The sequence below is a fragment of the Erpetoichthys calabaricus genome, chromosome 1, assembly GCF_900747795.2.
Source record: "Erpetoichthys calabaricus chromosome 1, fErpCal1.3, whole genome shotgun sequence".
Taxonomy (NCBI): domain Eukaryota; kingdom Metazoa; phylum Chordata; class Cladistia; order Polypteriformes; family Polypteridae; genus Erpetoichthys; species Erpetoichthys calabaricus.
Window position 1 is genome coordinate 197814474 of NC_041394.2, and position 14398 is coordinate 197828871.

General features: G+C 34.6%; 1 protein-coding gene across 4 annotated transcripts in view; it reads left to right on the forward strand.

The window, feature by feature from the left end:
* scaf11 (SR-related CTD-associated factor 11) overlaps positions 1-14398 on the forward strand; it is a 651915-nt gene that overhangs the window by 581016 nt on the left and 56501 nt on the right. For all 4 annotated transcript variants that reach the window (XM_028810663.2, XM_051928673.1, XM_028810656.2 and 1 more), the window contains 3 exons: positions 5267-5352; positions 10999-11033; positions 11460-11518. Coding sequence is in view for 3 of the 4 variants with exons in the window: in XM_051928673.1 (XP_051784633.1) it covers positions 5267-5352; positions 10999-11033; positions 11460-11518 (180 nt within the window). In the remaining variant the exon portion in view is untranslated. The remainder of the gene's footprint in view (positions 1-5266; positions 5353-10998; positions 11034-11459; positions 11519-14398) is intronic.

Genomic DNA, 14398 nt, shown 5'->3' on the forward strand with positions numbered 1-14398 from the left:
CTTGATCAAAAATGTATATTATAAAAATTGTTTCAGCACTGCAGTCAAACATTTTACAGCCATTTAAAATACCACCAACATAGTTCAGTATGTGAAGGAAAGAAAAGCAAGTAAAACCAGTCTCAGTAATGTCAGGTCCGTGACACAGATAATTATTACCTGTTTATGGTAACATATGGTGTGTGTGAATATCCATAAATATTTGGACAGAGACAACTTTTTTCTAATTTTGGTTCTGTACATTAACCATAATGAATTTTAAATGAAACAACTCAGATGCAGTTGAAGTGCAGACTTTCATCTTTAATTCAGTGGGGTGAACAAAACGATTGCATAAAAATGTGAGGCAACCAAAGCATTTTTTAACACAATCCCTTCATTTCAGGGGTTCAAAAGTAATTGGACAATTGACTCAAAGGCTATTTCATAGGCAGATGTGGGCAAGTCCGTCGTTATGTCATTATCAATTAAGCAGATAAAAGGCCTGGAGTTGATTTGAGGTGTGGTGCTTGCATGTGGAATATTTTGCTGTGAACAGACAACATGCGGTCAAAGGAGCTATCCATGCAGGTGAAAGAAGCCATCCTTAAGCTGCGAGAACAGAAAAAACCTATCCGAGAAATTGCTACAATATTACGAGTGGCAAAATCTACAGTTTGATACATCCTGAGAAAGAAAGCAAGCACTGGTGAACTCTGCAACGCAAAAAGACCTGGACGTCCACGGAAGACAACAGTGGTAGAATATCGCAGAATCGTTTCCATGGTGAAGAGAAACCCCTTCACAACAGCCAACCAAGTGAACAACACCTCTCCAGGGGGTAGGCGTATCAATATCCAAGTCTACCATAAAGAGAAGACTGCAGGAAAGTAAATACAGAGGGTGCACTGCAAGGTGCAAGCCTCTCATAAGCCTCAATAATAGAAAGGCTAGATTGGACTTTGCTAAAGAACATCTAAAAAAGCCAGCACAGATCTGGAAAAACATTCTTTGGACAGATGAAACCAAGATCAACCTCTACCAGAATAATGGCAAGAAAAAAGTATGGAGAAGGCATGGAACAGGTCATTATCCAAAGCATACCACATCATCTATAAAACACGGTGGAGGCAGTGTGATGGCTTGCTCGTGCATGGCTGCTAGTGGCACTGGGACACTAGTGTTTATTGATGATATGACACAGGACAGAAGCAGCCCAATGTCTCTGAACACCTCAGAATTCATACTGTCTGCTCAAATCCAGCTAAATGCAGTCAAATTGATTGGGCGGCGTTTCATGATACAGATGGACAATGACCCAAAACATACAGCCAAAGCAACCCAGGAGTTTATTAAAGCATAGAAGTGGAAAATTCTTGAATGGCCGAGTCAGTCACCTGAACTTAACCCAATTGAGCATGCATTTCACTTGTTGAAGACTAAACTTCGGACAGAAAGGCCCACAAACAGCAACTGAAAGCCGCTGCAGTAAAAGCCTAGAAGAGCATTAAAAAGGAGGAAACCCAGCATCTGGTGATGTCCATGAGTTCAAGACTTGGTTTTCAACCAAGTATTAGAAATGAACATTTTATTTACAGTTATTTAATTTGTCCAATTACTTTTGAGCCCCTGAAATGAAGGGATTGTGTTAAAAAAATGCTTTAGTTGCCTCACATTTTTATGCAATCGTTTTGTTCACCCTACTGAATTAAAGCTGAAAGTCTGCACTTCAACTGCATCTGAGTTGTTTCATTTAAAATTCATTGTGGTAATGTACAGAACCAAAATTAGAAAAAAATTCTCTCTGTCCAAATATTTTTGGACTGAACTGTATGCACAAAATTTACCCTGAATCATTGGTTAACCTTTATTCTAGTTATCTTTTTCTTTCTTCTGTCCAAAAGATGCCTAGAGTACATCTCAGCTTTGCATTCACATTTTAAAAATAGCATCTTCTGGTCAACTATATTTCCCAACTAAAAACACCTGGGTAACCCTTACTTCATGCCCATTTCAGCGCTGGAAAATGTACCCCACTAGCAGCTAACCAAATCAACATTTCATCTAATGTTATGGTTTTACTAAATGGATTGTTTCACAGAAGTTTTTAATGTTGAATTTTATTGTTTTTCCTTTTTTCCCTCCCAAATACTTTTTGTTAAATTTAACTTTTTAGCTATACCGTTCAGATATCTCTAATTCCAGTTTCATCTCCTAGAATTATTTTTATTATTTATATTAATTAACTTTAGATGGTTAAATCTTGTCCTTGCTGCAGGCACTGCATATTTTCATTGTGTCATAAATGTATTTTAGCCCCAATGGCTAGTACATTCTTATTGTACTGTATAGATGTTTCTGTGAGCATATTGCTAGAATTTGCTAGCAACAGTTCCAATTTTGCCTGCTAGCAAACACTATATATTTGTAATTGCATATATGTATTTATACTGTGTATATAGTTATAACTTGGCAGTTTTGAGTATTTTTAATTGACTATGGGGGGATCTTAAAATGTCAAATCAAAAACTTCTCAAATTTATTGGATATTTTAAAGCTTGATGAATGGCTTTTACTCTTGGTTTCTTAAATAAAACTGAAAAAATAAATAGTTCAAATTCAGTTTTATTCAAGAATCCAAGAATAAAAGTGGGAAAAAAAAATTGTTCAAATGACATGTTGATGTGAATGTCCATGCACGAGGAAAAGTAACATCCATCATAGACATTGCAGTGTCTGTTTGCTCATCAAGACACCAAGAAGAAATGATTGAGCTACGTTTGTATGTCTGCTTTTATCCCTTCAGCTCTAACTTTTGCAAGTACCATAAATTTACACAGGATATTACAGACTCGCATTAAATGTATGGTTTTATTAAATGATAATAATAATAGCAGCTCACTACTTGAAGTGCTAAATGCGGGGACAACACGAGATTCAGACCTATTTACTGTGCCATTGCTAAGCGATAGCTTTATCCATTGTGCCATCTGTGCAGATCCGTGACTAATCAGTGTTACCTCTGTGACGTCTGGTTGAAAATGTAACACGCAAACACATACGTATGTGAATGTCTTTTACTTTGCACCTACTGATAGTTGGGCTTCAGCAGCATGTCAGTTGAGCAATTTCTTTTTCTTTGGGTTTTTTCTTGAATAAAAACATTTGTTTAGTTACACCTTTTATGAAAGGGTTTGTTTATTAAATATTTGGGCGTCAGTCTTCACACATCCTACATGTCAACATTAACACCCTAACATCAACATTATGTCGTTGTTGCTGTAACATATGAAAATATTTTATGTTTTAGCTGTTTGTTCAGCCTTTTTTGCCTCGCGTTTTCTCTGTCATTCTATATTTGCACAGATCGTTGTAGACACGGAACACACATGAAATGTATATTTTTCAAATTATGGTATTTCATTACCTATAATTCCTTACAAATGCATTGCCAGATAAACACTTCAACATATCGCTCTGCTGCAATCCTCACAGCTGAAATGTGTCTTCATCTGACTGAATGGGGAGTGGGTGGTGTAGCTGGCTGCATTCTGCTAATCCACACAGTTGCAAAACAAAAGTGGGCTGTTCGCTCACCTCCACCCTGAAGACCCTTTTTTTTTTTTTTTTATAGATGCCCTGCGATGCGTAACGTGCAAGTAGGCACAGTCTTGTTTCCCTGCCACTGCTGTATTTGTCATTGGTGACTTGCTTATTAAAAGTATTTATCCCCTCAGACTTTTTCATGTTGAATCACAGAGATTTTAATTAGGCATTTTTGACACAGATCATCAGTTAAAGTCTCTTTAAATGTCAGAGTAAAAACCCATCTTTATAATTTGATACAAATTTATTACATTTGTTAAACGTGAAAGAGGTTATTTCATAAGTATTCACTAGGGATGTAAATTCAAGAAATTTGTAAATGTTTAGTTCAAAGAATCAGAAACCTAGACATTTGCACAGAATTTTGAACTAAATGTCAGACAACAGCAACTCAGAATTGGATGATTTAATTTTCTGCAATTTTTTTTACCTGTTCTGCTGAGCAGTAGAAGGTAATGAGAACCACTGTGTATCTTTGGAATGTCTGCTAGCATGAAAGAGATGATCTGCTAACTATTCTATGCCTTATGCTTATAAAAGTTTATCATTGCAGTGCTAATCCACAGAGAGAGAGAATATATACTCCTGAAATGTGAGATTTGATCATTTTATTTGGGAACAAAACAAGACAATCTCATAAACCGTAAATACAATAAAGATGGGGAACTGCAAGTAAGGACAACCATTTGTCAAAATGTAAGACATTACACCAACTACATGAAACAAAACAGCTCACTTAAAATGCTTCTTTTAAACCCTTCAGCCCCCAAACAGTCATATATGCCACTGGGAATGAGCAGTAGTGCCAAAAATCCATATCATGGTATATCTTTATATACATTTCAGCCTAACATTTATTTTTTAACAAGTGACTTATATTATTGGTTAATTTTGCACACATTATCCGTCAAAATTCTAATGCTTTTTAACACTCGGTTACTGCTGTAGTGGCTTCAGCTTTCTTCTATTCATCTCTCTCTTAACTGAAAAGGTATGCCATCTTTCTTTCTTACTCACTCACATTGACGACAAACAAGACATAGCAGCTTCTTTTTTTCTCTTTATCTTTGCATTCAGTCACCAATCTGGTTAAAACATATATGAGGTAGTCATACTTATTAGACAGTTCACATAAAAGTCATATTTCAAAGACCTTATATTAAAGACAGTAAAACACAGAAAATCAAATTTCACACTTAATTATTGAGAGAACATTTTTTACATTTAAATGTTTTTACAGTTTTCTACAAATTTCTAACATACTAGTAAAAAGTTTTTTCAAAATCCATACCAAAATGTTTATCGCCCACTCATTCTAGGTCATGCTGTTGCAAGGTTTTAAATATATTTGTTCTTATGTCATTTAAATTTTTACCCTAAAGTGTATATTTAAAAACAAAACTGGCTCATTTGCTGAAATATGTATAAATTTACGTGGGCGTACACAGAATAATATAACAGTATAATGCACAAAGTATAATATGTTTAAATATTCAAAAAGCATATGACTTTTAAAATGGTTCATTGCAATCTTGCTATAATTCCCTGAATCTGACTTATACATGTATTTAGCTGATGAGATTTAGAATTGATCAAATTAATAAATATGTTAAGTATGCATATTGTATGTTGAGTGTTTTTGGAGTAAAAAGTTTTTGAAGACTTCTTTAATATGTTTCAGATTCCAGTTAAGAAAAAAGTAAATCAAGTTGATGTGGAATACAGCTGCAAGAAAAAAATAATTAAGTTTACAAATGAAACTTCAAGGTAAGATCTGAAATAATAACCATGGTAATTAAAATCCCATGATACTGAAAAGATTGTCTTATGTTACTGATTTCATTAATATACAGCAGTGCTTGTATACATAGCTGGTGGCACAATGGAAGCAGTTATGGTAAACCATGGTAAGACCAGATGCTGTTACTTAGTCCCTTTCATCTACCCAGTTGTAATACATTTTTCAGCTAGCAGGTGAGGCATAAGATTCTACACTGATAAACTGAAACATTAGGTAAAATACTTGTGCAAAGTAGTGTATAGAAAAATAATCTGAAAAAAGATTAAAAATTTGAATATCTGTTTATACGGTGCAACAAATTAAAAATAAGAAAAAAAATGCATCACTCAACCAGTGACTTGGAACATACTTTTGAAAGTCTTCCTATTAGGCTATGTCAAGTCACTTTTACAATGTTAAATACTGGCAAGCATTATGCAATCACAACCTTTAAGTTTACCATTATGTAGTTTCTCTGTTTAATGGAGCCATTTTCAAGTACCTAGTAACAGTTGTTTACTCTGTTCAGTGGTGGCATGGCTATAAACACTCTAAAACACTTTTTCATGAATGGTTTGAACCTTATTTTAGTTGTGATTTTTTTTGTACTCTTTTTCAACTATGAAAGGATCTTGCATAAATTTTACACTATCCAAAATATTAGAGGGATTTAAAAAATAGTATGCCTAGTTTGTATTGGCACATCTGATTGTGGTTGCTACATTAATTCAATAACTGAAAATCATTTTGGTTTGATTACACATGGGTTTGTCCTGTAACAGGAGAATTAAGTTAGTAATATTTTTCTTATAGAGTACTTACATGGATCACTTAAATGAATGTACCATAAATGATATCAGAGCAACAGCTTCCATTCCAATTCAGTGAACAGTCTTGATAATATATGTGTAACATCGTATTTTTAAACCTTCTTAATCCATTTCATATTTGCAGCAGTGTCAGGGGTTATCTTCACAACAATAGGTGGCCCTTCTTTATTATTTAGAAAAACATAATAAAAAAATTCCCTGTAAATAGTCGCGTAATCAAATTGTAATTTTTGGACTGTATTTTGTTTTCCCTATTTTTTTCTATACACTAACCAAAGCACTAATTCATAGACTGGTTTTTGGCATGTTCTCCCCTGACTCCAGTGATGCTCAGAGATCTCTTGTTCCCTTATTAGTGAGATATTGTCATTTGCTAGTTTTTTCATGCAAAATTTAGGACACCATTTACATGATGGTTGGATGGAAGAGATGTCCTCATATATTTTTGTAGTTCTGTTCAATGATTCTTTTCAGTACAAAGGAGAAATAAATGACCATTGACAAAACATTTAATAATAATCAAAAATTTGCAGACTAATCTCTGAAAGTAGCTTCCAGTAATTTTTTTGAATGTGCTGATTGTAAAGGCCCTGTTTATCAGAAGAATGTTCAATTTTTGATGAGCATTATATGAACTGTTTTATTCAACTTCACTTGCCTTATTAGTTAGTGAAAGCATGAGTGAGCAAAAAAAGAAACAAATGAAAATTTATCTGGTGATATACGTACTTCATGGTCACCCAAACTATAAATGTTTATTACTCTCCCATGTTAAAACATTTTAGATAAGTGATTGTAAGTATAATTTGGTTAGTATTCAGAGGTGAAGTAATGTGGCAGAGTGGTTACCATTGCTGTATCACAGCACTACAATGTACTTTCTTCAAGCCTATAATTTGGATAATTGGTGCCTGTAAATTGACCTTGCCTCTGTTAGTACAGGTGTAGGTGAGTTTTTACAATGGATTGACTTTCGGTCATGCTTTGGCATAGCACTTTAGCCCAGGCCACCTAGTATACCTGAAGGGGCTAAGTGAGTTCAGAATAAATTGACGGGTATAGCAATACATCTTGAAAGATTAAATCTCATTTTGTACACTTCTCCAGGCACATGTCTAGACTGAGAAATTACAAAACAACAGTCTTATTACACAAAAACTTCAGTATAAATGCACAACTCAATCTTTTAATTTGTCATTTGGTTGCAATCAAAGCTTGCACCTGCTTAAGCACTTTTTTGACTAAGGAGTGAGTTTTTTACTGCTATATTCAGAACTATTGATCAGCAAATTTTGCCAAAGTGTTATTCGCAGCGAATTTGCTGCATTCGCCCTTGTTTGGTGGGGGACTGGGGGAAGTATATAATGCATTACAGACTCCGTGGGAAGAGTTATCTGTGCTTGTAGCCAAATGTGCAGGTTGACGTTCCACGTCAACATAAGAGAAGGAAGTGTGTGTCCTATGCATGCATAATAATTAGCCACGTGCAGATAAAAGACAAACTTTGAAGGAGCCTGATGCCTGAACACAGGAGACTATATGCAATAATTTTAATAACGAAAGATTTATTACTATTTACAAGACATTTCTATGTTTTTGATTGAAGAAAATGTGCAACACATCAGCACAGACAGTTTGGAGAGCCTTTAGCGCGACTTCAAAAAATAGAACAACATAGCAGCTTCAAGCATGACACACCACTCTGGATTTTCTGTCTTTAAAAGACCTACATTTTTTTTTTTTTTTGGGAAAAATTCTATGATTGGGCATCTTTGACTGCATACTTTGTTCTTTGAAATCGCAGAGACAAGGTTGTGTAGTGAGATCTGCATCACAGATACAGCCTCCAAGTCTCACAAGCTGCGGTCTACCATTGTCTGGGACACCATAAGGACACCTGCATATTTCTGAGAGAGAAAGGGAGGTTAGGAGCACGCACTGATACAGCGCTTTGCTGCACCACATGACAAACCAACTCGGGATCCCAGATTAGGACCTGAGTGCAGCCATGCAAAGGGTGACACCTCAGCACCACACTAGTTCAGATGGAATGGAACCAGTGTGAGGTTTTTTTATGGTGGCTGGAGTTCCAATTCTGCCACCAGCTCTGAGCTTATTCCTTAAACAGGGTAGCAGGATGACACTGAAGAAATCAAAAAACACAATACTGACAATGCTGCCAGCTTTGTCCAGATGGGAATAAGACTCGTGGAGCAGATATATAATTATATTCTTCCACTCCAGTCTTTGTCCAATAGGCAAACTGCAGTGGGTCCAAAGGGTCTTTATCAAGAAGACTCTTATCTCAGGGTCAACCTCGGAATTTCTTTTGTGATGTGGAACATGTGGTCATTAAATGACCTAGAACAGTTCAGGGTGTGTTCTACAGCACTGTACTTTCTGGAGTGTCAGTTACTAACTGAACACATAGTAGAGGATAACACAGATGGTCAGCGCAGGCCCAAAGTACTCACAGACTAACTCCATGCATAACTCTGCTCCTACAAGAAATTTTCCTGTTCTAACATTTTAATTATATTAATTTTATCTTTGGGAGGCTCAGTGACACAGTGGTTAGCATGGGTGCCTCAACGCTTAGGTCGCTATTTGACCGCAATAATTGATTCAGCATGGTTGCCAGACATATCTTTAGCCCTCAAGGACACAGAAAAAAGATCATGGCACCATTGTCATCCACTCAAAATTAGATCAGTTTCTCCTTCTTGTTTGAATTCAACGCATTACGCTGAGTTTTTGTGATTTTGCTGAACAAATTCAGTTTGGTTTGCTCATCCTAAGTCCGCACAAAGCTTTTTATTGTTATATGAAAACTATGTTGTTTCCTTCAAAAATAATTGAGACTATCACTGGCGATTATTAATCGAATAACTAATTCTGTTAAAATAATTCAAGTATACATAATTTCTAGTGAATAATTTTACATTTGGAGCTTTAAAGGAAAAGCCATAAAGTCATCCAAACAGCGTTTTTAAAATGGAGAGGGAAGAGAGTTTGTGCTATATTTAGAATTTTACATGAAGGCTCCCAAATAAGTGTATTTTCTGTCTTAGAATTTATATGTACAAATACATGCATAAATATATGATCATTTATTTAAATTGATTATATTCAAGCTAACAAAACTGATGTTAAATAGAAATGTTTATAGGTGCTTATTCATGGATGCTTTTGGTAAGGCATCTGTTACTCTATTGCATTTTGTTTTTAGCCCCTTCTTCTGCTGCTCTTCAAACATACCAGTCAATTTATGCCTTTGTATGATCTTTCCAATTGTTGCAAGTGTATCTATAAGCATAAGGAATTCACAGTGCCCTAGTGAGTGGCTTGCTGTGAATGCATCTATCCTTTCTAGATATTAAATTATAAACAGAGACTGCATTGGTAACCAAATATTCAGTTGTTATAGAAATAATGAAACATCTGTTTGCCTTTTTTATTATGTAGTCCTGAGTACAGTGTGAGAGGAATTTGCATGTACATACAGTAGATATTTTCTTTTTAAGTAATATTAGTTCTTTAAATGATCGGTACTGTAACATAATTAGCAGTCCTCAATTTTGAGGCTTATGACCACTGTTCCTACATTTCATTCTTTCTGGATCGTGGAAGCTCTCTAAGCAGTTTCCTTCTCGTTTTTTTTAGAAAAAAAGACTCGCATATGTTATAAATTTCTTCTGTGAACTGATATCCTTTTTAACAATCTTCCTGTTCATTATCAGGAGTTGCTTTTTGTAACTTCTAAGTCATTGTACTGTCTATTTTTAGTGTTATTTCATTTATTATTCATAATATTATAATTACAATTGTTATTCATAGTGTTATTTCTTTGTAGTAAGTTCTTATATTAATCAAATCCATTATCTTTTGCCATAATGTCGCTACCCTTTGATAGTGTATTATGTGTGTTATGAAAATCCATTTTATTTTGTTTTTGGACCATATTTTATTTTTATTATTTTTACTATTTATAACTGGGCAAGCAATGAAAGTGTAATGGATGCTTTTCTTTGACTTTATTTTTCTGCATTTGTTAACCTTGATGCAATTTGTTGTTTTTTTTTTTTTTTTTTTAATTGTATGCTATTTTATACATGTATCCCAAGATAAATTAATAAGTCTTAATTAATATGGGGCGGAGTGGTGGCTGTGAGGCTAGGGATCTGCGCTGGTGTCCCGAAGGTTGCCGGTTCGAATCCCCGTCACTGCCAAAAGAGATCCTACTCTGCTGGGCCTTTGAGCAAGGCCCTTAACTTCAATTGCTCCAGGGGCGCTGTACAATGGCTGACCCTGCGCTCTGACCCCAAGGAGTATACGAAAACTAATAAATTCCTAATACAAGAAATTGTATAAGGCGAAATATAGAAAAAAAGAAAAAAAAAGTCTTTGTGTTAACCTATCAGTGAGGTCACATATGATGCTGATGTGACTAATTCTAATTTGTATTCGGTATCATTTGCACCTCTGTCTGTCCTGCTTTTTCATTTGCCAGTATTTAGATCCAATTAAAGGAACAGATTTTTACAAAAAAAAAGAGAATTATAAAGAGAATGGAAGGAAATAATAAGACTTTAAAGCTTTGATAAAGGTATAAGTGTTTAATTAGCTGGCTTTGCATTTATAGTAAGCAATATGATAAGTTTAAGGTAAAAATAGCCTATTGTGAAACTAGTTTTAATAAAAATCTTACTCTAGGAATCTAAAACTACATTACATGGAAAAATAAGCAAGTAAAGGTTTAAACATATCACTATTATTTTTAAATGATGATCTTTATATTTTTAGGCGACGACTGCAAGAGCCATTTGATTTTAAATCAAGTAAGTGCATTTATTTAAAGTTTTTCTGAAAATGGTGTGAAAACACAATACTTTTGTACTGTCCTTCAAAATATGCACATTCTGGCATCCAGGTAGTTGCTAATTTGTTCTTATCTAATCTTACTGTATTATTTGACCACAGAAGTAATTTGGAGATGCAGTGTTGCTTGGTTTTTAAGTTTATGATGTTGGTCTGTTCGAGTCAGAAAACTACAGATGAGTTTCCTTAGTTACTCAGGCATGCAACAAAATAAATGCTTTGATGCTGTGATAGATAAGGGGCTCCATATTTATTTTAATTGTACACATGCATATTTTTGTGTAGTTAATGACTTATTTTAAATGGAAACATTAACTATTTATAGAAAGTAAGAAAACATTTATTTTGTTATGCAGGACAAATATAATAATAACTCTTTCTTTTAGGTACATCTGTTATCTGCCAAAAAAACAAAAAGGCAGGGCTTCCTGGACAAAGAAATAAGGTTTGTTTGAATTAATATTCTATCTACATATATAAAATGGTGACTCTGCAGTTATTCAGACTTCTAATCGGCTAACTTGGACAAGTTTGTTTTTTGGGACTATAGAGCCATCACGGAGTACTATGTTATTCTTATACCTTAAGTATAAATAAAAACAATGCACACAATATTAAACACTCTAAAAATACATTAAAAATCATTTTCAGTAGCATCTGACCAAACTTACTCTGATACTGTTTGGGTAGAGATCTTTTGTGTAGGTATTACAGTAAAGGCCCATTTTAAAAAAACAAACAAAAAAAAATCTTGTCTGATGCCTCTATGTTTCACTTAAAAAGCCTTCTAATGACCGAACACCATGCAGTATAACTGGTAGTTTTACGCCTAGTTAATAATATTATGTACAGTACCTCAGAATATTGTATAGGCTTCATGTGCAAAGTTTTTGAAAGTTTGCGTATCTTGTGTGTAAAAAAAAAAAAACTCCCAAGCTCAGATGTTTGAGCTGTAGACTGGAAGTCTGATTTAAACCTGAAGCTATACCTCCATATTGCAAAGAAAAGAGTAGCTTACAGAGGAATAGCAGTTCACAAAGTTCACATTTTGGCTCGTATCTCAGTTTTGTTTTGTTTCTATGTTCACTTTGTGTCTCCAATAACAAAGACAAAACAGTCAACAGTTTCATGTTTTCATGTTTGGAAGAGAACTCCTATGAATTCAGATTGTTAAACATAAAGTAGTTTGATATATGCTGTATAACAAGGAAGGCTTTGACTTATTTATATCCATCATAACTAAATATGGAAAGTATCCATTGAACAAGGAGTGCTTTTTTGTTCCCTACTTTGTGACCTCTTCAGATGAAATTGAATAAGCTTTTAAAGCCATAAAACATTTTCTCTGTTTTAGATGTACACTATATGGCAAAAGGTTTATGGACACCTGACATTCATACCTATATGAGCTTATGTGACATCTCAGTCCAAAACTGTAGGCATTAGTTTGGAATTGGCCCCCACTCTTGTGGCTGCAACAGCCTCTAACCTTCTGGGGAAGCTTTCCACAAAATTTTACAGTGTGTCTACTGGAGTGTGTGCTAAGGTTATTATAGTTAACAAAAACTAAAATCAAAACTGAAACTATTATTAAAAATACATTTTTGTAAACTGAAATAAAATAATTAACAAAACCGAAATGAAAAACTAAAACTAAATGAAACTATTAAAGTAGCTGGAAAGACTAATGAAATAAAAGAATAATTTACTAAAAATATTTTGGTGTTCATTTTTGAATGAATGTTCTTGCCATTAGTCTTTAACCCTTGTAACTTTTAACTGTAAAGCAAAGTCATCCGCCACAAGCCGCCTACATATATTCATCCAGTGAACAGCGGCTGATGATGGAGGGCGGGTGTTCACACAGCATTTGCGGTGACGGAGCAAGCTGAATACGCGCGTAAACCGTTTGGATTAGAAAGCGATTTACTGTGCCGCCTATCTTTGCACTTGTTGTATATCAAGATGTAATTCAAACGGCTGAAATTGTAATGTGCTGCTCAACAAAACCTTTACCGTACGAACAGAAAAATCCCAAGGTTCAGTTTATTTCTGAGTTGCCTGCATTTTGTTGACAATAATTCACCTGCCACTTCACACAGGAGAAATCCTTTTTGAAAATAAAACGGCACTGATCGAGAGACTGACTAGATCATCTTCAAAAAAGTTGCTTAACAACGAAGCAATACAAACCTTGTAAAATTCCTGAGTTGACTATTTCTCTACTGAACTACAGGTAGGTAGGCAAAGAGATTCTGCCAACTGGTGAAAAAGTAAAGATACTAATGTATATTTGTATTTATGCTATATTTATTAATTTATCTTTTTTTAGTTTATATTCAAATCTCAAAATACCTGATATTGTGAAAATAATCCAGTAGCAGAATTATGTTTTAAAATATTTGTCCCCCTTTTTAAAAAAATTCTCTCTCTTTTAAAACAGATAGTTGAAATACGTTATTCTTTTTGTTCTTAACATCAGCCATATCATACATAGTGCATGCCAGGGATTTTTCCTGCCTTGCATCCAGACCTGCTGGGGTAGGCTACAGGTTCCTGTGCTCCTGCTGTGGATAAACCGGTTTAGATAATATATATATTGCTCATAATCTCGGATGCTGTCTGTCGTTTTGTGCCCATCCATACTCCGATTACCTGCTGTTGCTCTACTTATTATGGATTTACTGTTCTTATGTGTGGGCTATTGAAGTCTTCTGTCTGATTGTGACACAAAACTAAACTTCATAGTAGCTCTTTAACCATACCATAATTACTAAAACTGAAACTAATAGATGTAAAAATAAAATAGAAATGTGTTTGTGAAATAAAAGCTAAATTAAAACTAAAAATATACGATGAAGGAAAATTAAAACTAAACTGAATTTCTAAGTAAAGTCAGAAAAAAATAGAAATAAAAACTAATATAAAAAAGCAAAACTATAATAACCTTGGTGTGTGCTTTTCAATCAAAAGAACATTTGTGAGAAGATCTGGCTTACAAATGCTGTTATAGTTCATCGCAAATGTGTTCAGTAGGTTGAGATCATGTCACTCTACTGACCACATGAATTCCTCCATACTAAAGTTATAATACCACGTCTTCATGGACCTGGCTTAGTGCACAGGGGCACAGTTACGCTGGAACAGAGAGGGTCTTCCCCAAACTGTTGCCATAAAGTTGCAAGTGCACGATTTTGTGTATGCTATAGCATTAATGGTACCCTTTCCTCAAACCAAGGGGCCTAGACCCAGCCCAGAAAAACAGCTCCAGACCATTATCTCTCCTCTACCAAACCTTAATGTAGGCACCATGCACTCCATAAAG